The sequence below is a fragment of the Trachemys scripta genome, chromosome 2 (assembly GCF_013100865.1).
Source record: "Trachemys scripta elegans isolate TJP31775 chromosome 2, CAS_Tse_1.0, whole genome shotgun sequence".
In the NCBI taxonomy this organism is placed as follows: Eukaryota; Metazoa; Chordata; order Testudines; family Emydidae; genus Trachemys; species Trachemys scripta.
In genome coordinates this window covers 79,348,453-79,373,155 of record NC_048299.1, presented here as the reverse complement: position 1 = coordinate 79,373,155, position 24,703 = coordinate 79,348,453, and the positions used below count along the sequence as shown (strand labels likewise).

The window sequence follows — 24,703 nt, the reverse complement described above, 5'->3', positions numbered from 1 at the left end:
GAGAATTGCTCTGAATTCAACAATATGAAATTCAATAAAGCCAAGTGCACTACTACAAAATGGAAATAACTGACTAGGTAGTAGTACTGTTGAAAAAGGATTTGGGGTTATAGTGGATTATAGGGGTTAATAGGCAGCAGGTTTTAATTGGCAGCAGGTTTAAAAACAAACAAAAGGAAGTATTTCTTCACACAACACACAGTCAACCTGTGGAACTCCTTGCCAGAGGATGTTGTGAAGTCCAAGACTATAACAGGGTTCAAAAAAGAACTAGATACATTCGAGGAGGATAGGTCCATCAATGGCTATTAGCCAGGATGGGCAGGGATGGTGTCCCTAGCCTCTGTTTGCCAGAAACTGGGAATGGGTGACAGGAGATGGATCACTTGAGGATTATCTGTTCTGTTCATTCCCTCTGAAGCACCTGGCATTTGCCTAGGGTGACCAGGTAGCAAGTGTAAAAAATCGGGGTGGGGGTGAGAGGTAATAGGTGCCTATATAAGAAAAAGCCCCCAAAATCAGGGACTGTCCCTATAAAATCAGGACATCTGGTCACCCTACATTGGCCACTGTTGGAAGATAGGATACTGGGCTAGATGGACCTTTGGTCTGACCCAGTATGGCCGTTCTTATGGATCACAAATTGAATATGAGCCTAACAATGCAATGCAGCTGCCAAAAAGGCTAATGACATTCTGGGGTTCATTAACAGGAAAGTCATACTTAAGGCACAGGAGGTGACTGTCTTGCTCTACTCAGCACTGGGGAGGCCTCTGCTGGAGTACTGTGTCCAATTCTGCACGTCACTTTAAGAAAGATATGGGCAAATTGGAGAGAGTCCAGATGAAAGCAACAAAAATGATAAAAGGTTTAGAAAATCTGACATCTGAAGAAAGATTTTAAAAAACTAGATATGTTTAGTCTTGGAAAAGAAGATTGAGGGGGGACTTGATAACAGTCTTCAAATATGTTAAGATCTGCTGTTAAGAGCATAGTGATCAATTGTTCCCCAAGTCCACTGAGTGTAGGACAAGAAGTAATGGGCTTAATCTGCAGCAAGAGAGATTTAGGTTAGATACTAGAGAAAACTTTCCAATTATAAGGGTAGTTAAGCTCTAGAACAGGCTTCTAAGGGAAATTGTCAAATCCCCATCATTGGAGGTTTTTAAACACCCATCAGGGATGGTTTAGGTTTACTTGATGCTGCCACAGCGCCGGGGGCTGGACTTGATGGCTTCTCGAGGTCCCTTCCAACCATACATTTCTATGATTCTAGGACTCTGTCATTGCACATTTTACTAGATTAGTTTCTGTATCGAAGGCAAAAAGATCACTTGTATCTTCTGAAGAGATTTGTCAAGTATGATCATCATGGTCCACATTCATAAAACAGAAGAAGCTAGGCATTCAATCCATTGCAGAGGTCACTTTTTGGCAGGAGTAGAATGGAGAACCCTGTGTAAGTCAAAAATCTTATTCTTTAAAAATGGCAGTAGGAATTTTGGGTGCTTCGTTTTCCATCCCTCTAAATCAGATAATGAAATTTGAATTATAATTAGAACAGTTTCCTTCCTAATTCTAATTTTGCTAATCACACACGCAAAATCCAGCAGTCTTATCTCATTTTTCTGCAAAGATTTAATAGAAGAGAGTTGCACTGTGGTCTGATATTACTAATATTTTATTACTTTTACTAAATAAGACAGTACATTTATTAGTGTACTATGAAGTATTATCATAATAATTAAAACTCAGCTTTGCTTGTTAAACATAAATGAACAAAGTACATTTTATGATCCATTCTATTTTATTTTTTTAATTGTGTGCTTGCTTGCTGAACTCTGCAAATTAGCAGAGTAAGCAATCTGTGGTGAGAGAATTAATGAGGTTCTGCTGAACTCTTTAAACTAGAAACACTGAACTTAAAGAGAGAAACCATGAAACATTATGTCACTATGTATAAACTGTCATTAAACCCCCCACATTCCCAACTGGGGTCTGAGTCAATGCCAGCTAAGGCTCAGTTTACTCAACAGTTTACAGCTGTTCTCCCTAGAACCATCTCCCACAGTTCATGCCAATTTAACACTAAATTAGAGATGTGACCAACCGACAGAGGTCAGATCCCGGATCCAATATTTCCCAAAGTTCAGTAGCACTTGGATTTAGGCTTTTGATTCACTGCCCACTCTACTCTAAACTCTTGAAATATACTACAAAAGAAAGAAGTTTCTCCTGATTGTTGATCAGAATTGTATACAGTTTTTGAATGCAAATATTTAGGTTCATTTGAAAATTAAGGCTGGAAATATCATAGATGACTGGAGCATTTAATCTATGAATTTTACATAGTTATTAAAACTTTATGGAAAGGCTTCACAATAGACATTTTTAAAATTTAGATATAAAAACACACTTTCTAAATAATTCTTCATGTGACTAAATATTCTACCTTTAGAATTTTATTCTCTAAAATCATCCACCCTCTTTTATTGAAACAGTGTCTGATTTTGGACTAATTTGTATGAATCATACAAAGTGTCCGGGAAAAGTTTAGGAAGAAGCTTTATTTTAGATATCTTTTTAGTAAGATTAGGTGTATTATATTTTCCTAAGATATTTAAATACATAGAATTTCCAAATTCAAATGCACATGTCTCATTTATGTTCACTAATCCTGATATTTGACCAAATATATATGCATGTACAAATACCCAGTTTGTGTACACATCAGGTATTCACATGCGTAAGTTAGGAGAGTGCAAATGTTTATGTTCAAATGTGCATATTTCTTATTGTTATACTTTATGTTCAATCTATTTGCCAAAACAACATAAATTATAGTTTTCCTTAATCTACTTGAGGTATCTTATTCAGCCCAAAATTGCCACTGCTCTGTGTGGGAAGTAAAGGGAAGGCAGGTTCCTCATCTTCTTGCATCCTCTTGTGTGCTCTACAAGGGTCATGTGTGGGGTGAGCAGGCTCTGGGGCTGTTGTATTTATGCCCCCTGAATGGGTGGGTGAGGAGTAGGTTGAACCTTGTCTCCACTTCCCCAATGCACTGGCCAGCAGAAAAGGAAATGTAATCTGCTTCTAGTCCAGGGAAGTAGCAGATCCCTCCCCTCACAGATCAAGGTTTGAACCAAAAAGTAACTGCAAATCAGTCACAACTCTTTCCCTGGGCCACATGCTGCCCCTTACAAGAATGAGACATAAAAATCTCAATCTAGTCCAGTTTTTACACTTGAGGAATACCTGCGGCACCTTTGTGGTTTCTTTTAAAAAACTAATTATCTGTATTGTGCCTGTTTTATAAAATGTTTTTATTTATTTACAGAGCTTTATGGGAATTCTAAACATCAAGATAGTCTTCTGCAAAAGATGTAATTTAAAAATCATCTTTAACTACAAAACAATTCAAAGAGAATGCAAATGGCATATTAGACTCAGTCGTGGACCATGCCTGGAAAGCACTGCTTGTCAGAGGACCCAATAACATTTTTAGAGTCTGGTGCATAAGGAAGGTAGAAAACTGGGAAGTCCAGCTCCCCAGTGGTATATAGCAATGGTGCCTAGCTCTGACAGCTTGTAAGTTATCAGGTCTTAAAATGACATAGTATTTCTGACTATTACCTTGCTTCCCCCCGCACCCATTTCAATTTCTGTATGAATTTAGAGGCAACTCTCTCAAGAACTGCTTCTGGAGCTAGAAACTAGTGCTGCAGTTATTACCAATCTAAATCTTGGGACTTAGCTTTCAGATGGGATAAAGCATTAAGGTTGTTTTTTAAAAGCTCTAAATAATTACCTAACTCTGCTTTCACTGAAGTCAATGGTAAAATTCTTTTTGACTTCAGTGAAAGCAGAGTTAGGCCAACACACAGTGCTTTTGAAAATCCCACCCATTACCGCTAACTCTGCAAGCTCATAAAATATCATTTGTAAAATCATGGTGGAATTAAAGTGAGGAGTTTAACAGGACTGTAATAAGAATATGATATTGACACCTAGGAACTCCAGTCATGGACTATTCCTCCATTCTGCTAAGTGCTGTAAGAACACAGAATAAAAGACAGTACCAAAGAGTTTACAATCTAAGTTTAAGACAAGAGACAGACAGAGTGATGGGAGAGTATAAGGAAACAGTGAGACAATATTGGTTAGCATGATAACCAGTGGTCTCAGTAGTCTAATTGTTGTCAAGATTTTTGTAGACATCATGGCAAAAGAGAGTTTTACAGAAGGATTTGAAGGAGGTTGTCGTGTGACCCACAGGACTTAAAAACATTTTAACTCGCCAGTGCAAATTTCTTCAGGGCCAGAAAATGTTTCTAACAAATAGTCCTAGACCTGTGATGGAATAGAAGAAAATTTGATCCTTGTTCCCTCATCTCATCTATATTACATATAAATATATTGTGGGTTGGGTTAAATTTTGTTGTTCTGGATTGAGCATAATAGCCACTTTTTATTCAAGATAAATGTAAAGAAGTGGTTGAAACAGTAGAAGTAGCCTGCAAAACACAGACACATGGAAAAACTTGGGAACAAGCCCAAGAGATGTCAAATGCAAGGAGCAGGCTTTAGTTGGTGGTGGAACTCTTTTTGTCTGCGTGTCTGAGAGAAAGGGCGGGCTGTGGGGGAGAAGCAGCCAGAAAGCTGAGCTTGTGTTTTTGTTTTGTTTTGTTTGAAGGACTGTGTGCTGTGGCTGGCAGTTGGAAGCTGTGAGCTTCTAAATAAGGTTTGAAATCTAGAAGCCTCTATTCATTGGCTGAGCCTTAGTCAGAGGGTGGGGCTATCAGGAAGGCCAAGGATTTATAAAGCAATGAGTCAGCGACCAGGGGCCGCTGATTTGAGAGGGAGTTGGGAAGGGAAGTGGGAAGGGGACGAGGTACACTTGCCATTCTTTAAAACCTTTACACTAAACTATAATCAAAACTTCTTGATTTAAACAAAACCCCTTTCATTAACATAGGTAACTGTAGGCGAGAATGCAGGCAGAAGCATAACAGCAGAGTGGGGGCTATCCTGTTTATTGCGCTCAGTGTAGCATGTATGATTACCTGCCCTATGGGCAGGTGGCGTATGTGTGCATTCGGTGCAAGGAGCTCCTGGCCCTCAGAGACTGTGTCCGGGCTTTGGAGGCCAGGGTGGCAGAACTGGAGGAGCTAAGGGAGGCAGAGAGGTATGTTGATGAGGCTTTCCGGAACACTGTAGATTTGTCCCATCTCCGGTCAGACAGCCCCTGCGCTGTTGAGGAGGATGAAAGGCCCAGGGAAGCAGAGCAGTCAACGGGAGCAGAGGGAAACCTTCCCATAGTTGGGACCCTCCTTCCAGAAGATGTTGGGGTATTCTCTCGAACTGAGGTTACCTCTCCGGGGGAGGGAACTCCAGTCATTAGGAAAAGGCAGGTGTTAGTAATGGGAGATTCGATCATTAGAAACATAGATAGCTGCGTTTGTGAAGACCGGGAGAACCGTATGGTGACTTCCCTGTCTGGTGCAAAGGTTGCGGATCTCTCGAGGCATCTAGATAGACTTATGTGTAGTGCTGGGGAGGAACTGGTGGTCGTGGTACATGTAGGTACCAATGACATAAGGGAAGGGTAGGAGAGATGTCCTGGAGGCCAAATTTAGGCTGCTAGGAAAGAGACTGAAATCCAGGACCTCTATGGTGGTATTCTCAAAAATGCTTCCAGTTCCGCAGGCAGAGCTTCAGAGTCTCAATGTGTGGATGAGATGATGGTGTAGAGAGGAGGGGTTTCAATTTATTAGGAACTGGGGAAACTTTTGGGATAGGGGAAGCCTATACAGGAAGGATGGGCTCCACCTAAACCAAAGTGGATCCAGACTGCTGGCACTTAACATTAAAAAGGTTGCAGAGCCATTTTTAAACTAAGAGATGGGGGAAGGCCCATTGCTGCAGAAGAGCACATGGATCAGACAGAGACTTCTCTTAGAGGAGAGTCTATTGATAGAGATTCTCTAGGTTTTAGTCAGGAGGAGAGGATGGAAGAGGATAAAATATGGGCCAGGTCAGATGAGAAACATTCACATAAAAAAGAATCTGACACATCAGAAAAGGGCAGACAAATAAACAGTGACAAGTTTTTAAAGTGCTTGTACACAAATGCCAGAAGTCTAAATAATAAGATGGGTGAACTAGAGTGCCTTGTGTTAAAGGAGGATATTGATATAATAAGCAACAAAGAGTCCTGTGGCACCTTATAGACTAACAGACGTATTGGAGCATAAGTTTTCGTGGGTGAATACCCACTTCGTCTGACGTGGGTATTCACCCACAAAAGCTTATGCTCCAATACGTCTGTTAGTCTATAAGGTGCCACAGGACTCTTTGTTGCTTTTTATGGCTACCCCTCTGATAATTGATATAATAGGCATCACAGAAACCTGGTGGAGTGAGGACAATCAATGGGACACAATCATTCCGGGGTACAAAATATATCGGAAAGACAGAACAGGTTGTGCAGGAGTGGGGGGGAGTAGCACTATATGTGAAAGAAAATGTAGAATCAAATGAAGGAAAAATCTTAAATGAGTCCACGTGTTCCATAGAATCTCTATGGATAGTAATTCCATGGTCTAAGTAGAATATAACAGTAGGGATCTATTACCGACCCCTGACCAGGACAGTGATAGTGACGATGAAATGCCAAGGGAGATTAGAGAGGCTATCAAAATAAAGAACTCAATAATAGTAGGGGATTTCAGTTATCCTCATATTGACTGGGTACATGTCACCTCAGGACGAAATGCGGAGACAAAATTTCTCAATACTTTAAATGACTGATTCTTGGAGCAGCTGGTACAGGAACCCACAAGGGGAGAGGCAATTCTCGATTTAGTCCTGAGTGGAGCGCAGGATCTGGTCCAAGAGGTAACTATAACAGGACTGCTTGGAAATAGTGACCATAATATAATAACATTTAACCTTCCTGTGGTGGGAAGAACACCTCAGCAGCCCAGCGCTGTGGCATTTAATTTCAGAAAGGGAAACTATGCAAGAATGAGGAGGTTAGTTAAACAGAAATTAAAAGATATAGTGACTAGAGTGAAATCCCTGCAAGCTGCATGGACACTTTTCAAAGACACCATAATAGAGGTCCAACTTAAATGTATACCCCAAATTAAAAAACACAGTAAAAGAACTAAAAAAGAGCCACTGCGGCTTTTCAGCTTGGAAAAGAGAAGATTGAGGGGGGATATGATAGAGGTACATAAAATCATGAGTGGTGTGGAGAAAGTGAATAAGGAAAAGTTATTTACTTGTTCCCATAATATAAGAACTAGGGACCACCAAATGAAGTGAATGGGCAGCAAGTTTAAAACAAATAAAAGGAAGTTCTTCACACAGCGCACAGTCAACCTGTGGAACTCCTTGCCTGAGGAGGTTGTGAAGGCTAGGATTATAACAGTGTTTAAAATAGATAAATTCATGGAGGTTAAGTCCATTAATGGCTATTAGCCAGGATGGGTAAGGAATGGTGTCCCTAGCCTCTGTTTGTTAGAGGGTGGAGATGGATGGCAGGAGAGAGATCACTTGATCATTACCTGTTAGATTCACTCCCTTTGGGACACCTGGCATTGGCCACTGTTGGTAGACAGGAGACTGGGCTGGATGGACCTTTGGTCTGACCCAGTGTGGCTATTCTTATGTTCTAGCAAATAGTAACAGAAATGCGGGTGATGCACCCCTGATAGAAAGAGAGATGTTTTCAGGACACAGAATACTGACTGAAAAGGCAGGCTTGGAACAGTGAAGGGTTATGGTTGCTATGGGTAGGGAACTTGGAGCTCGGGTTAGGGTTCCTATGGGTAGGGCTCCTATGGGTAGGGTTCCCCGCCCAAGGTTTAGGGTTTCTATGGGTAGAGCACTTGGAGCTAGGATTAGGGTTCCTATGGGTGGGACTCCATAGGGTTCCTTTGGGTGGGGCATTTGGAGCTGGGATTAGGGTTCCTATGGGTGGGGCACTTGGAACTAGGGTTAGGGTTCCTATGGGGAGGGTTCCCCGCCCTAGGGTTAGGATTCCTGTGGGTAGCGCTTCCTGTTTTAGGGTTAGGGTTCCTATGGGTACAGCTCCCCTCCCTAGGAATAGGGGTCATAGGGGTTTGGCTCCCTGCCCTAGGGTTAGGGTACCTGCTTGATTCATGGTGTGTGCAGGGAAACAGGACTTTATGTATAATTTTTATAAATTAAATAAATTCCATCAGAAATATCTTGCTTTATCGTCAGTTTCTCCTCCTGGTGGAAAAAACCTACAGGGCCTCAAACTTTGGCTATCCACTCTGGTCAAACATGGGTAACAATATAATAATATATGCATATACAATGTAGGATATATGCCATAGGATCCTGGGTTTCGAATCATTGATAATTTCTAAGCACAGATTTTTAATATAATGTGGTATTGGGTATCTACTGTACTTTGAAAGAAATGCTACTATATTGTGTTTTATAGAATGTTATATTTCAAATAGTCTTTTTTTTAAACCACTTTGTGACCTTATCAAAATTCTTCTGTCCTCAGTGTATTTTTAAGCTCTAATTGTAATGGACCGTTTTTCATATTGGCATGTTTTCTGTTTTGTATTCCTTATCTATAAATGAAGTCCGTTTGTGGCTCATGTTTTGCCCAATACTTAGCACTCTTTCAGAAAATTATATAATTATATTGAATTATCTTTTTTTATTTTGTTAATTGTTATTCATTTACTGTTTTAATATTCTCACTGCAGAGTTGTGGTTATTTATTTAGGGGGATTGTTTGCCAAAATGTCTTGACTGCCTATGCCATATCTGCATTAGAAAGAGACTTTCACAGCATTAACTTTTAAGGCAGCCACTCAGAGATTATGTGCAAACCATCAAAAAAGGAAGAATGATTCATTCAGCTTGATGTGGTCAGTGGGTTTAGTGGTTACCTACAAGCAGAAACAGGGTGTACTCGGACATCTCCCCACATGAAAGTTTGCAGACCTCGCTTCGATAGGGACCAACTTTTATTGGATAGTTTTATTAGGTTTGTTATAATTTAGCCTGGTGAAAAAGGGGCACAGAGAGACCACAAGATTTGTATTGTGTAGATGTGCAGTTATGACTGTTTATTTTCTTCTTGGTTGGTAGTGGTGACATCACCTGAATATGTCTCTGCACAGTATCATTTTTGTATGAAGTATTCAGAACACTAGCAGAAACAAAGCTTTTTTAAAAGGAGGAAATTAAATGCACAAGATTAGACTGAAATAATGCTGAGAGTCTGGCTTAAGCAGACAAAAAATGGGAAATTCGAAGTTTGGCCTGATACTTGGTCCATAACGCAAAGCATTGTGTAAAAATAATAATGAAAAAGACACAATGGCATGAGTTACAGCTGGAGTGTGTGCCTTAACAATCCCAACCCTTAACAATATTTTAAAGTAGAATTTTGTATTTAATTACCTTAGGGAAGCCAGGAAGGAGGAGAATCGGAGAAAAAACTCTATGGATCAGTAAATTAAAGGGACAGTTTTCAAAGGCAGAAATGTCAGGAACCCCATAAGTGGTTTAATTGTCAGGAACCCCATTACTGGTTTAATTGTCCACCATTGTGTATAGTATTTCTTTTAATGTTGTACTTAAGCTTGTGAAAATATTATTTTTAACAGGATTATTTATAAAATCAGCTCTATATTTTGGTATGTGTAGTGTTTTTCAGATAATTATATTTGTGGTCTATAGTATTGCCAGCCACGGCCTTTCAAAGTCATGAGAGGGGGCTTAAAAATAATGATATAGATATATATGGGTTCATTATTTGGCTTCAGAGTTTTGAGCCTGTACAGTATGCTTGGTTATGTTTTCAAGCTCTGCTTTACAATCATAAGGACTAGAAATTTTTTTAAAAAAATAGAAAGCTGAGAGTTTCATGTGATCACATGACTCCAGGAACTTGGGCTTTAAGAAAAACACCAAATATTGCAAACTCACACTAAAATCATGAGAATCGGCAACATTAGGTCTATTCCCCGAATTAATATATTTTTTTACCCAAATGCATTTTTCAGTGGCTCTATACAGTTATGTTTAGAGCATGTCTAGGAAAGAGCACTTTCCCATAGACAGTAACTCTTGATCTTTGCACTCCATCCCATCTCTCACACCCCCACATCCTGTGAATAAGACCATGTCTATACTACAAAGTTCAGTTAATGCAAGTACACACTTGGGTGCTTTCATCTTCATTGTGCATACTCACCACAGGTAGGCATCCTAGAGTGCCCGGCGCTGGTGTCCAGCTCAGTACCTGGTGGGACATTTTTGCAGTGCTTTCTGGGATACTAGTGATTCACCCAGGGGTTTCTGGGAGCTAAGGGTCAAATTCCTACCATGCCACTTTCTACATCCCATAATTGTCATGCCTTTTTTAAAACTCCCACAGTCATTTGTAGCCACTTTTCATTCTCTGCCATCGCTCTAGCGGAAACATGGACCCTGCACAGCTCAATGCAGTTCTCATGAGCGTTCTTCTTCTTAGTGCATGCGTAGTGTGCCTCAGGTGGCATGTGACCAGGATTTATCACTGAATTTGGTCCACTGGTTGGATCATTAGCTTCCCCAGGCTGGATACTGATGGGGAATATGTGATGTGAACGCTGATCCATGCCCCCCTCATGAGCATTGCTAGTACAGGATGTGCAATTCTCCTGTATTTACAGAACTTGAACTAGTACTACTACAGCCAGGAATGCAACAAGGAAGGTGTGGAGATTTTCAAACACAATAACTGGCTGCTGATGGATACAGCAAAAAAAAAAAAAAAAAAATCCAGGTTCTTGCTGGCATTCATGGAGCAGCTCCACGCAGTGGATTGCCACTTCTGGACCCGAGAAATGCACACTGATGGGTAGGATCGTGTAGTAATGCAGGTTTGAAATGACGAGCAGTGGCTGTAGAATTTTTGGATGCAAAAGAACAGATTCCTGGATTCGTGTGCCGAGCTCACCCCAGACCTTCAACACAAAGACATCAAAATGAAAGCTGCATTGATGGGAGATTTTACACTATGCCAGATTGCTTTCAGTTAGTGGGGAGTCTGTTTGGAGTTGGAAAATCCACAGTGGGAGCTGTTGTCATCCTACTGTGTAAGGTCATTAAGCATCTTTTGCTACAAAGGAATGAGGCACTCAGTAATGTGCAGGAAACAGTGAATGGATTTGCAACAGTGGGGTTCCTGAACTGTGGTGGAGCAATTGATGACATGCTTATCCCTATTCTGGCACCAGCCCACTTTGCCACACGGTACATCAACAGAAAGGGATACTTTTCCATAGTTATGCAAGCGCTAGTGGATCACTGGAGTCGCTTCACTGATAGCTGGTCAGGAAAGGTACGTGACACTCACATGTTAAGAACACAGGACTTTTCAGAAAACTGCAAGCAGGGACATTCTTCCCCAGCCAGCACATTACTACTTGCAATGTGGGAATGCCAATTGTAATTCTAAGGGACCCATCCTCCCCGTTGCTCCCCTGCTTGTGAAGCCAAACACTTGCTATCTCAACAGCACCAAAGAAAGATTCAGCTGCTAACTAAGCAGGTGCAGAATGATTGTTGAATGTTCTTTTGATAGACTGAAAGGTCACTGTTTACACTGTTGTAGCTGCATGTTGTGTCCTATATGATATCTGTGAGGCAAAGAGGGAAAAGCTACCACGAGCGTGGAGGGGCAAGATGGACTGGCAGTCTGCAGAATTTGAACAGCCAAATACAAGAGGTATTGGAAGAAACAATTGTGAAGCTATATGACTGAGGGAGGCCTTAAAAGATCATTTTAATAGTCAGCAACAGTAGTGTTTGCGACATTATTGACATGAACTGTGACTGTATAGATCATTGTGGCAACCAAGGTCCTATAGTTGCACCAAATCTTGTACAAAGGAGGTCAAGTAAGGTGTCTATGGAAAGGTTGTAATTTGCTGGTTATGATTATGCTGTCTATATGTGTGTATCATTTTTGTATTTGAAGTTATGAATATTGGCTATGTACTTGTACCTCAATGTGTTTGATTCTAAGTGGCATCAGTGAAGCATTTGGTCAGCTTCTTGAGTAAGGACTATTCTGAGTAAGTGCCCAATCAAGAAACACTTAACTGATAATGGACTTTGGGAGACGCCAATCCACATCTGAGCTTTCCTGGGAGCATTCAAACTAACATGTAAACAATGGTGTCAGTCTGCAAAAAGCTGAATCATTCATGGACATGTGACTTGCCCAGTGGGCTACAAACTCCATCTTGTTGCTGTGATTTTGCACAGAAGAACAAAGGGGTTTTCGCCTACAAGAGAGAGAATATAAATAGCCCTAGAAGCCCCTCCACTTTGTCTTCAGCTGGCTCAAGAGATGGCCTCTCCACCCCAAAGAGATGCCTGAAAGAAACTGAACAAAGGTCTGTAACTACTGGGGTGTGAGTGATTGCTGGACCCAGGCCATAAGCCACAACGTTGGTCTGAAAAGGATTGGGCCCAGACTAGGAAGGAGTCTAGTCTGTGAAAGAAGCTTATTGGGACATCTCTGAGGGTGAGATTTACCTGTATTCAGTCTCCTACTGTATTAGGCTTAGACTTGTGTGTTTTGTTTTATTTTGCTTGGTAACTTACTTTGTTCTGTCTGTTATTACTTGGAACCATTTAAATCCTACTTTTTATACTTAACTAATAAGCAAAAGTGATTTTATTAACCCAGAGTACGTAATTAATACCCAGGGGAGCAAACAGCTGTGCATATGATCTCTCTATCAGTGTTATAGAGGGCGGACAATTTGTGTTTACCCTGTATAAGCTTTATACAGAGTAAAATGGATTTATTTGGGGTTTGGATCCCATTGTGAGCTGGGTGTCTGGAGCTGTAGACAGGAACACTTCTTAAGCTGTTTTCAGTTAAGTCTGCAGCTTTGGGGGCGTGGTTCAGACCCTGGGTCTGTGTCGCAGCAGGCTTGCTCGACAAGGCAGGGTTCTGGAGGCCCAAACTGGCAGAGAAAACAGGCTCAGAGGTAGGCTCAGCACATCAGGTGACAGTCCCAAGGGGATCTCTGTGACCGAACCCATCACAGTGTTGTCTGATGCTTTTAGGAAATAGTGTGCCTCCTGTTTGCAGTGATTAAATATGAGTGGGTTATCGCCTCCCGTTATGAACCCTTGGTGTAAATTAATAAATACTCTGAGTTTCCAAAAAGAATGTTATGATGTACAGAGATACAGGCAACAAAATTAGAGTGCAAACAAACTGCGGATGGAGTCAGTGCCATTTTTAAATGGGGAAGAAGGGCGAGGGAGATGAGGTTTTGGGCAATGAAAAAGAAAAAATGATTATAAGGAATAATGCATGTACACATTATCCACGCACCCTTTTTCATCATTAGTGGGCTCATCTGTGCTCACCTAGTGGGATTGCCTTGACTCCAGTGAAGTTTCAACCAGCTCCTGGTTCATGGCATGGTTTGAGTCTCCCACCATGTTGTCACACCTCCTCTTACTGTTCACAGCAGGGGCCTCCACCTTGGGCTCCTGTGAAGTGTCCACAGTCAAATTTGGGGTGATGGTGGGGTCACTGCCAAGTATGGCATACAGTTCATTGTAAAGCAACCGGTCTGCAGAGCCACACCAGATTTCTTGTTGCCCTCCCTCACCTTTTGGTAGCGCTGGCAAAGTGTCTTTGCGTTCATGCAACAATGCTGCTTAATCCTGTCATGCCCCAGTTTCAGCATCCCCTGTGTAATCTGCACATAGATGTCAATATTTTAATGGCTGTTCCATAGCTATGCTTTCTCAGTCCCCTCTCTGCACAGGTTGAGGAGATCCGAGACTTCTTGCCTGCTCGAGGGAAGAGTCCATCTAGGAGTTTCTGGTCTCTGTGACCTCTGGGCAGTGGAGTTCAAAATTGTTACTGGAGCAGACACTGTTGCAAGGACAGGGGTATTGTGAGACAGCTGTTGGAGGACTGTTAGGGTGAGACAGTGTCTACACTCGCACCCCATTGATCTAAGTAGGTTGACTGTGGTTCTGCATCGCTTGGGGAAGAGATATTACTGTCACAGTGTGCTTACATTAGCAGGAAACAAGTTTTGGTGTAGACGCACACACAGTTAGCTTAATGCAAGTCAACTTAGGTCAGCTGGAGATGGCTCACAGGAGTCTTTGTTAAAATACTCTTTGTCCTCCTTCTGGTCCTGTCCATTTGCCACAGCAGGAAAACTGAAATGGATGCAGATATGTTGTACTCTAGCAGCTCACATATGGAACAGAGAAGGACTATTCTGAAGAGGAGGGCCAGTGGCAGAAGAGGACAGGGCTGTGTAGGCCATCAGCAAGGAAAGGGGAGAGAAACTGGGGGAGACAGTGAGTGTTGCCAGCTGTACAGCTACGCTGCAAAAAGCTCCTACTTTGGGCTGCAATAAGATGAGACAGCAGCAAAAGTGGGGGGCTCTTTGGTTCCCTGCTCTCCAGGCTTGAGTGTGGATGTGGCAGCAGGAAGTATATGTGGAAGAACCTGCCTGCGCACCTCAGCTGAAAACCACAAGGAGACCTGCCATCTTGGAACTGAGGGTACATGGTCAGTATGACAGGGTGCTGGGCAAGAACTGCTGACTCTGCCCTCTGTCACACCAGCTCCCATTTAAGGGAAGTAAATTGGAGCTGGCTAGAGAAAACCTGCACCTAATTGGTGAATGGGAGACAGCTGCCAGCCCAATTACCCTGGGATTGTATAAAAGGCTGGGAGGCACAAAGCCACAGGGAGGAGCGAGGGAGAGGAAGCAGAGTGATAGCTCTTCCCTCCTGGGTGCAGACACTAGAACCCAAGTGGTGTATGGTGAAAAGGTGGTGGGAGCACAACCTGTAAATAAATGGCACCGGTGGTTACTAAACCCCAGGATCTCCGAGTGACGTTTTCAGCAGAGCAGGGACAGGAGCCAAGAGGGCCCTGCAGTGCCCGGCTACAGTCAAGATGTACTAATGGCCATATTGACTATAAGAAATTTTGCCAGAGTCCCATGTTAAAATGTTGGTGGCACATCACTGACCACCATTGTATCCTTCTATGTCACATGTACATACTACAAGGATGAATAGAGAACATTTTGAGTTTTGATAGTATTTTCTCATTTCTGGGATGTGCATGACTCTTAGGCATGAGATAGAACCCTGTGAAAATCAGAGATCATTGGGGCCCAGCGCATGCTTCCTTGCAAATCCACTCATTTGGCGTCAGTTTATTTAAGAAGCTAGAGCCCAAACTCTACACCAGTTCCTTTCTGACCGCTTCAGCAGTGTGGAAACAGAACTCTCTTCTTCTGTTACCTTTCTCACAGATACTCTGTGGTGTTCCAAGATGTGCTTGACACTGCTCAGGATGTGGAGTCAGGGCCGGCTCTGGCTTTTTGGCCGCCCCAAGCAAAAAACAACAACCCCCCCCCCCAAAAAAAGGGGCCAAAACGGCAAAGCAAAAAAAAAAAAAAAAAAAACCAAAAAAAAAGCTGGGGCACGGGGGCGGGGGGACCGGCTGGGGGCGGGGGAGTGGGCGGGAGAGAGAGAGAGAAGGGGGCTGCCAGGGCTACAGCAGGGGCGCTGCCACGCGGCCCCTCCCGCTGCGCTGCCGCCTGCCGTGAGGGCTCCGCTACGGTCGGCGGGGAGGGAAGGAAGAGGACTGCCCTGCAGGGTGCTCTGGTTCTCCGCGCCGCCGCCCCCTGCAGGGCGGCCGGAGCGGAACAAGAACAAGAACAACAACAAAAAGCGGCCGTGCCACCCTAGGATTGGGCAGAATGCCGCCTCGAACAATCTGCCGCCCCAAGCACCAGCTTGCTCAGCTGATGCCTGGAGCCAGCCCTGTGTGGAGTACAAAGGTGCACCCCTCAATCCTGAGGCTGTCTGTTAACTAGTATAAAGTAGAGTACCATAAAGCCGCCGTGCTCAAGGGGGCACCTCCAGAGCAAGGGTGTCTCTCGTTCCCCCACTGCTCTGCTCTGCTGCCATCTGCAGCAGCCGCTGCTCCTACTCCCCTGAATCTGCTGCCATGGAGCTGTCCCTCGCCAAGGATCCTCCTGGGATCCTCCTGTCTGCTATACAGAGCCGGGGGCAGGAGGCTGACGTTAGGGTGTTCCCATCTCCCTCCTGTGTACCTGGTCTCTGTTGAGCTGGGGTAGTGGTCTGGGAGCCTGTCTGTGCTGCTGCCTCTGAGTCAGAGTGGGATCTGCCGGCCTCTGCTGCTGTCTTAAAAAACGTTCAGGCTGGTGAGTGCTGTTCTTACAGAGACAGCGCACTGACACACTCGCTCCCCACAACACACACACTCCATAGGAACTGCAACTAAGGGTGCTGGAGGTGCTGCCGCACCCCCTGGCTTGAAGTGGATTCCATTATATAGAGGGTTTACAGTTTCGTTCAATGGCTCTCAGTACCCCCACTATACAAATTGTTCCAGCACGTCTGACACGCTCTGTCTCTCCCACACACTCCCCCAACACACACTGTCTCTCTTTCACACACACACACACACACACACACACACACACACTAATCCTGGGGGAATTCTGCACCAAAAAATTAAAAATTCTGTGCACAATATTTTAAAATTCTGCATATTTTATTTGTGAAAATAACACAATACAGTAACTCCTCACTTAATGTTGTCCCGATTAACGTTGTTTCATTGTTCCATCATGGATCTGCTAGAGAACATACTCATTTAAAGTTGTACAATGTTTGCTTATAACGTTGTTTGGCTGTGGGGGCTTGGAACCAGGGTGGGCCAGCAGCCCCCATATCAGCTCCCCTCCACCACCCCCAGCACCTCCCACCCGCCAGCAGCCCCGTAGATCAGCAATTCCCCCTCCCTCCCCATGCCTCCCGCCCACAACAATCAGCTATTTCGCAGTGTTCAGGAGGCTCGGGGGAGGGAGGGAACGAGGAGCGAGGATGCGGCGCGCAGCCTCCCCTCTCCCTCCCCGCACCTCCCGCCCACAGCAATCAGCTGTTTTGCAGCATTCAGGAGGCTGGGGGGTAGGAGTGAGGCGCAGCGTGCTCAGGGGTAGAGAAGGGGCGGGAAGAGACGGGGAGGGGATGGGGCCTTGGAGGAAGGGGTGGAGTGGGGGCAGGCCTGGGGCAGAGCCAGGAGTTGAGCACCCCCAGGCACTTTGGAAAGAACAGCAAGAGGAGCAGCTGGACGATCCACCCTCTTTCACCTTCTGACTCCACCACCTCAACCAAGCTTCACATCATCATTGCTGAGTACACTATTAAATTGTTTGTTTAAAACTTATACTGTATATGTAGATAATGTCTTTTGTCTGGCAAAAAAAAATTCCCTGGAATCTAACCCTCCCCTCCCCCCCCCCGCATTTACATTAATTCTTATGGGGAAATTAGATTCGCTTAACATTGTTTTGCTTAAAGTTGCATTTTTCAAGAACATAACTACAATGTTAAGCAAGGAGTTACTGTGTAATCATTTCAATTATTTTGGCAATTTATTTAAACCACAATACAATGAATGGAGAATGGGAGTGGGGAGCATTGGAGGAAATCTTCAACACCCCCCTCCCCTTCCCCGGTCTCATAGTAATGTAGCTAGGCTTGACCCTTTATTTCTAGTTATTAGTCAACAAATTTATGCAGTCTCTCTCTCTCTCTCTCTCTCTCGCTCTCACATGCATGATGATTTACATCTTACCAGCTGTTCCAGGCATCCAAACCGATATGCCTGCATCGCTGGGGAGTGGCACGTGACCGCTCTTGCGGCTTCCTTGTCAGAAGTCGTTTTTCTGCAGGGAAACACAGAAATCTGTCTGGGACATGAATTCTGTGCATGTGCAGTTATGCCGAATTCCCCCAGGAGGAACACTCACACACTACCCCAACACACACACAATCTGTGTCCCTCTCTCTCTCTCTCTCTCTCTCTCTCTCTCACACACACACACACACACACACACACACACACACACACACTCTTTGTCTCACACACTTCCCCAACATACACACACACACTCCCCCCCAACACACATTTCTTCCCAACATCCAAAAATATTTAAATTATTTTTAACAGTGCGATTAAAACTGCAATTAATCGTGACTATTTTTTTTACTCTCGCAATTAATTTTTTTAATCATTTGACAGCCCTACTTTATATGTAAACCTGGCAATGAGTATTTGAATCTGCAAGGGGGCACATGCATGACTGTAGCAGTCACTGTCTCCCAGAGGTTTCTGATTGTAAATCTATACCAATAATCTACTTGAAGAACCAGTCACTTAGAAGTAGCTTTCCTCTCTCTGCTCCACTTGGTATGTCCTGAATTATGGAATAAGTTCTCAGACAAAATGTGTTGAAGCACAGCAGGAACATGAGGGGAGGAATCTTCAGCCTCAACATAACAATTATATTAATTTCTAACTAATTATATGGACATTTCAAAACCTCTCACCAATGAAGTTGGCCTGCAAATTGATATTTCTAGGTATCTATCTTGGTTACTTATGTGGCTCTGTTACTGTAGTATCTGAGAACATCCCCACCTTTTAATGCATTTGTCATCACATCACCCCTGGGAAGTACAAATAGGGAATTGGGAGATAGAGAATAAGGGCCAGATTGTCAAAGGTCTTTAGAGCACAGAATTAAATCTAGGTCTCCTAAATCCCATTCCCAGGCTAACTCCCTAAATGCCGGACTAGGGCTTGCAACATCCTTTGCATGAATGGTTTGACCCTTCTGGATTTCTGTTGTGTGTGAACCCAGTACCACTGTCTAATTATGCCCACTACACATCCCTTCCACGTTGCAGGACAGAGAGCCACTTCGTTGGCCTCTGGCACAGCCATTTAGGGTGCTTACTCATTTCCATTAGTTCTAACTAGTGCATCAAAAATGCTGCTCTTCTTTCTTTCTTTCTATCCATTGATCCATCCAATAAGGCAGTGCGTCACCGTAGTAACTGAGTGCTTTTTATGGAAAATTGATAGCAATAGCAAAGGCCTTAGTGGACTTTGTGGAATCCCTGTCATTTTTTACTGTTTGGGGGTAAAACTCTGGGGTAGGGCTATTGTTTGTTTGTTTTTAATTGTATTAATTTATTGTTTGTTGCAGTTTTTGCAGTCAGTTTGTTTCAGAAGTTGATTGGTTCATTGATTATGTTGTCTGTTTTTGTTTGTCTGAGCTTTTATGGGTGGAACAAAATATACTTACTTCCAAAGTATACAAAAACTTGACTGAGGAGGTGTGATGTGGTCTATTTTAAAAACTTTATTATAGTCATCAGTTTTCTTCTCTTTCTCTCTCAATTTTTAATATATCTAAAATGATTATACTACTTTATAAATTCAGGGGTTTTTTTCTTTTTGAATGAAAGCTGTTTTACTTCTCAGCCAAATTCAGAAATCTAGGATATTTTTCTGCGCTCATAAAAAAGAATTTGGTTTCGTATAATTCCTTTCATATTCAAGGTCGTATCCCAAACCGTTTCACCAAATAAAGAGAGAGATATCCTTTCTGTCATGGTCACCTACCCTGTGCAGTGCAGTGACCAAATACAATAGCTATTATGCATTCAACAATAGCTCACAAAGCCATGAGTATATACATTTCTTCTATTAAGAGAGGAAATATTAAGAAATATTCTCTGAAGAGAGGACAATATTCTCTTTCAATGATGCTATAAAATGTTTAACTCTATCCTGGACAGCCACCAGAAAATTGGGAAAAGGACCTAAGATTAGCACCTCATATAAAGAGTCACACCTCTAACAGTACAGTATCTCCATACTAATTTACTGCAGCATTAGCACATGAACCCAAGTCTCAACCTGGATGAAATTCCATTACCACCTTAAAGATGACCCTGTCAGTAAACATAATTGTGTTCATTAGCTAGGAATAAAATATCTTTTTTTATGAAACTTTAATTTAAAAGAAATTAATTGGAAAGTTGATAGATAATTACCTCTGTCACTTTTTATTTGAAGGTGGCTAGGATTCTGAATTGATTTGTTTATTTTAAATTGATTAGTATGGGTGTTTGTTTTTCCTGACACCTACATTGATTTGTGGTTTATGCAAGCGAGGTGAAGTGGTATTTTGACTAGCAACATTAAATTCCAAAGGAGCAGAAAGAAAATGTCAAAGCAAAAAAGGCATTTTCAAGGAGAGTCTTACTAGTGTTAGACAAACAAATAAACAAACAAACAAACTCTACAAAGTTTTCCAGAGTAATATTAAATATTTCTCTTGATTATAAAAGTTTTGCTATACCAAATATAGTTTACCTTAAGCCTGGTATTGTTCCCTTTTACAAATTACAACATTGTGGGGAGGAAATGGGATTAGCAGTTTGCCAGGGACTTTGGGTTCCATTCTCTACTCTGCTAGTAATTCACTGTATGAGTTTAGGCAAATCACTTAATTCTGTTGACCACCAGGAAGGGCTCTGTAAACAATAGCTGTCTGTAAACTATATATTCCAGCATATTATGCATTGCTTTAAAGTACCTAGTAATTGTTTATTCAGTGGGTACTATATGACTTTCAAAGCATTTATAATGGTTGATTTTAACAGTTTAGGCACCAGTCTTGCAAGCTGCTCCACGTGGACAGAGCTCAATTAAACTCTTATATTTTAAATTATTAATTATAAAAGTGGAGGGAGAAAAGAAGAGCATTTGATGAATATTCAGTATATGAAATTCTTACTTTCTGGTGAGGTATTATTCTTTATATACAGCTACCTTCCATGTACCTTTTTCTGATACCATGTGTTGTTTATTTTGTTTTCTGTCTGCTTAGGACTGGTCCATCACATTTGTAATCTCTTAATAGAAACTGCAGCTCTGTATTTAGAAGTGGATGATAAAAGCAACATCAAGACAGCTAATGGACTGTTGCTGTCCTTGCTTGACATTTTGCATTGCATGCTGATATATACAGCGAACGTCATCCGCCTGACTTTACAGGTATGGAATCTATTTTCTGGTAGAGTGAGGCCATTGTAAAAAAATTTAGTCTCTTTCCTATTTTCTCAGTACTGAATTTCCTACTTAAAAATGAATAAAATTAGTTTGCTGTGTTTTTGTAGACATTTTGGTCCCAGGATATCAGAGTCACAAGGTATGTGAGGTAATATCTTTTATTGGACTAACTTCTGCTGGCGTAAGGGACAAGATTTCAAGATTCACAGAGCTCTTCTTCAGGTACGGAGAAGACAACTAGAGTTTAAGTTAAATACAAGATGGGCAGATTGTTAAGCACAAGAGGTTCACACATGTTGTAAGAGATCACCTCTCCAATCGTAGGACAATGGAGGAAAAGTAAGCAGCAGTTATATTACATATTAAGAACGGCCATGCTGGGTCAGATCAATGATCCATCTAGCCCAGTACCTTGTCTCTGACAGTGGCCAGTGCCAGATGCTTCACAGGGAATGAACAGAAAAGGATAAATTTGAATGATCCGCTTTCTATCATCCAGTCCCAGCTTCTGGCAATTGGAGGCTTAGGGATACCCAGAGCATGGGGTTGCATCCCTGACCATCTTGACTAATAGTCATTGTTGGAGCTATCCTCCATGAATGTATCTAATTCTTTTTTGAACCACTTATATTTTTGGCCTTCACAATACCCCCGGCAATGAGTTCCACAGGTTGACTGTGCATTGTGTGAAGAAATACTTCCTTTTGTTTGTTTTAAACCTGCGATCTATTCATTTCATTGGGTGACACCTCGTTCCTGTGTTACGTGAAGAGATAAATAACACTTCACTGTTCACTTTCCCCACACCATTCATGATTTTAGAGACCTCTATCATATCCCCCCTTGTAGTTGTCTCTTTTCCAAGTTGAACAGTCCCAATCTTTTTAATCTCTCCTTGTATTGAAGCTTTTCTGTGCCCATAATCATTTATGTTGCCCTTCTCTTTACCTTTTCCAGTTCTAATATATATATATATATATATAAAATATATATATTTGAGATGGGGCAACCAGAACTGCATGCAGTGTTCAAGGTATGGGGGTACCATGGATTTATATAATGGCATAGGATATTTTCTGTTTTATTATCTATCCTTTTCCTAATGGTTCCTAACGTTGTTAGCTTTTTTAACCCCTACTACACATTGAGTGAATGTTTTCAGAGAACTATCCACAATGACTCCAAGATCTCTTTCCTGAGAGGTAACAGCAAATTTAGACCTCATTTTCTATGTATAGTTGGGATTATTTTTTCCAATTTGCATTACTTTGCATTTATCAACACTGAATTTCATCTGCCATTTTGTTACCCACTCAGCCAGTTTAGTGAGACCCATTTCTAACTCTTCACAGTCAGCTTTGGATTTAACAATCTTGAGTAATTTGTATAAAAAGTTGTTGCAATGGGCCATTAAACCAGTGTCTCTGTTAAGTCTGTAGTTTTTAGGGTCCCACATAGTTAGGAAATTTATTTCTCAGGTTCATCTTTTGAAGGCATTGTGCAAGTTTCCTTTGAGGACAAGGACTGAAAGGTCAGATATGGAATGATCATTTTTGATAAAAGTGTTCGCCCACAGGTGATGGGGTGTTTTTGTCTTTTATTATTTGTCTATGTGAGTTCATTCGAGAGTGTAGTGATTGTCTGGTTTCACCCACATAGTTGTTATTGGGGCATGTGATGCACTGTATGAGGTACACACACACGATAGGCATTTGTAGGACCCATGCTAAAGCAGCAGCAGCGCCTGCCAAAACAGATGCAAAACCTGCAGACATATCTCCACTGCTACAATGATCTGTCCCTCTACAACATACCTTTCAAGATCCATGGGTCCTACACATGTCTCATCCAGTGCATCAGATGTCCCAACAACTGTGTTGGTGAAACAGAAGTTGGTCCAATAAATTATATTACTTTACCCACCTTGTCTCTCTCAATAAAATTAGAACAGATTGTCGGGGGACGGGGGGGTAGAATCGAGTGTTTTCTGTTGGATATGTCTTTTTTTGGTTATATTTTATTCCTTTGGATTACTAGAGAAACAATTGTGATGGTAGTAGGCATTTTATGTAAACTCTTGTGAAAACAAAGCATTTTTCTCCCATGATATAGAACAAATAATAAGGACACAGCACTGATCCTGTGTTGGAGGATAGTAGGTTGGAACTGCAAGCTTTTTAATAAGCCAATTGTTTATTCAGCAGTTCAGTATAGTTTGAAGTACATTGTATAATTTTGTACATGGTTTTAAAAAAAGTTTCAAGAGCATCTCACACCCACCCCACGCCCCAAATATATTTCTCTGTTGAAATGTACATCAACCATTATTTATTATTTACCTTTCTGGTTTTGTGCTACAAGACAAACCTCCCAGTGGGTGCTATCAGACTCTCAATACAATACCCTAGCTCAAAAGAAGTTTTCAAAACAGTAATATGATCCCCTTAAGCAGATGATTTGATTCTGATCAGGATTCTACAGGCAAAAAGTGCCAACAGACACTTATTCTCATTTAACAGAAAACTTCTGAAACCAATATGTTTTCCTTTTTGTATTTGTATTCAGAGCCAAAACAATTAATTTATAAGTGGATTTTTTGTTCCCATCTTTTAATTACATGTTTGTTTGCCAACCTGTTCCCAGGTTGATCAGATCCCAATATGCAAATCAGTAATTCACAACCACTAATATTAAATCACTCATTTAGTGTCTGATCTAATGCTGACTGAAGTCAATGGGAAGACCTACATTCACTTCAATGGGCTTTGGATCAAGTCCTTGTACGTATCGTAGGGCTACCTCCTTAATAAGTATGCTCCTTCATATGGTGTTAGTTAGTTGAAGTCAGTGCCAAACAATATGCTAACAACACAGATCCTTGTTGATTTTTTTGCTTTGGTGTACTCCATAAATAGCTTAATTTGACATTTTCTCATTGATGTTTCAAAATATTTCCTCCCTAGTACGTTTGGGATATTAAAATATATGATGTCATGTAAGTCAATAGTGGCTCACTACTGAGGTGTTGATATGTGCACTTTACAGAAAGTTACCCATATTTGAAATGGGTGGATGACCATACAATGTCTCTGCTTGTGCAGGTGCACTGACAAAGATATTTACCTTCTCCTGCAGCCCAGATCCCTTTTTGCTGTGACTAAATACAAACTTAATAGCAAAAAGGGCAGTGTCAGAGATCCCCTCTGCTCCATCTAGAAGACTTACCCTTCTTGTATTTCATTTTTAAAAGGGTTATTCAAAGGGATTGCATTTTGTGCTTTTAAAAGATGTTTAAAACCTCTGTTTCTTTTACCCAAACTCAGTTAGTCCTATGATTTCCTTGTAATAAGATGATCTGATTAATGCCCTCAATTAGTTGACAGAAAGTGACTTCTGTATCTAGACTAATTGCACTGGCACATCTTGTTCTCCTGTCTTGACTAGTATACTTTTTTTCCCCCTATCTTGAGGAGGATAGAGAATCTTACTGTACTGAGTGTTCTGAGAAGGACGGGAGAAAGCCAAAAGAAGGCAGGCCAATTGTTTTGTGTTTCGTACAATTAAAAAAGTCCTGCTGTATTTTAAAAGAATTTAATGGGTGTGAAGTGAGTGCTAAAAATCTGCCTTTCTGTTCATGCAAATTTACATAATCAGTTATACTATCAACCAGGCATATCCTGCGTGCTTCGT

At 41.8% G+C, this 24,703-nt stretch overlaps 1 protein-coding gene across 4 annotated transcripts in view; it reads left to right on the top strand.

The window, feature by feature from the left end:
* Positions 1-24,703, top strand: part of ULK4 (unc-51 like kinase 4) — a 401,679-nt gene that overhangs the window by 292,090 nt on the left and 84,886 nt on the right. For all 4 annotated transcript variants that reach the window (XM_034760991.1, XM_034760990.1, XM_034760993.1 and 1 more), the window contains one exon: positions 20,832-20,998. In XM_034760991.1, coding sequence (XP_034616882.1) covers positions 20,832-20,998 — 167 coding nt within the window. The remainder of the gene's footprint in view (positions 1-20,831; positions 20,999-24,703) is intronic.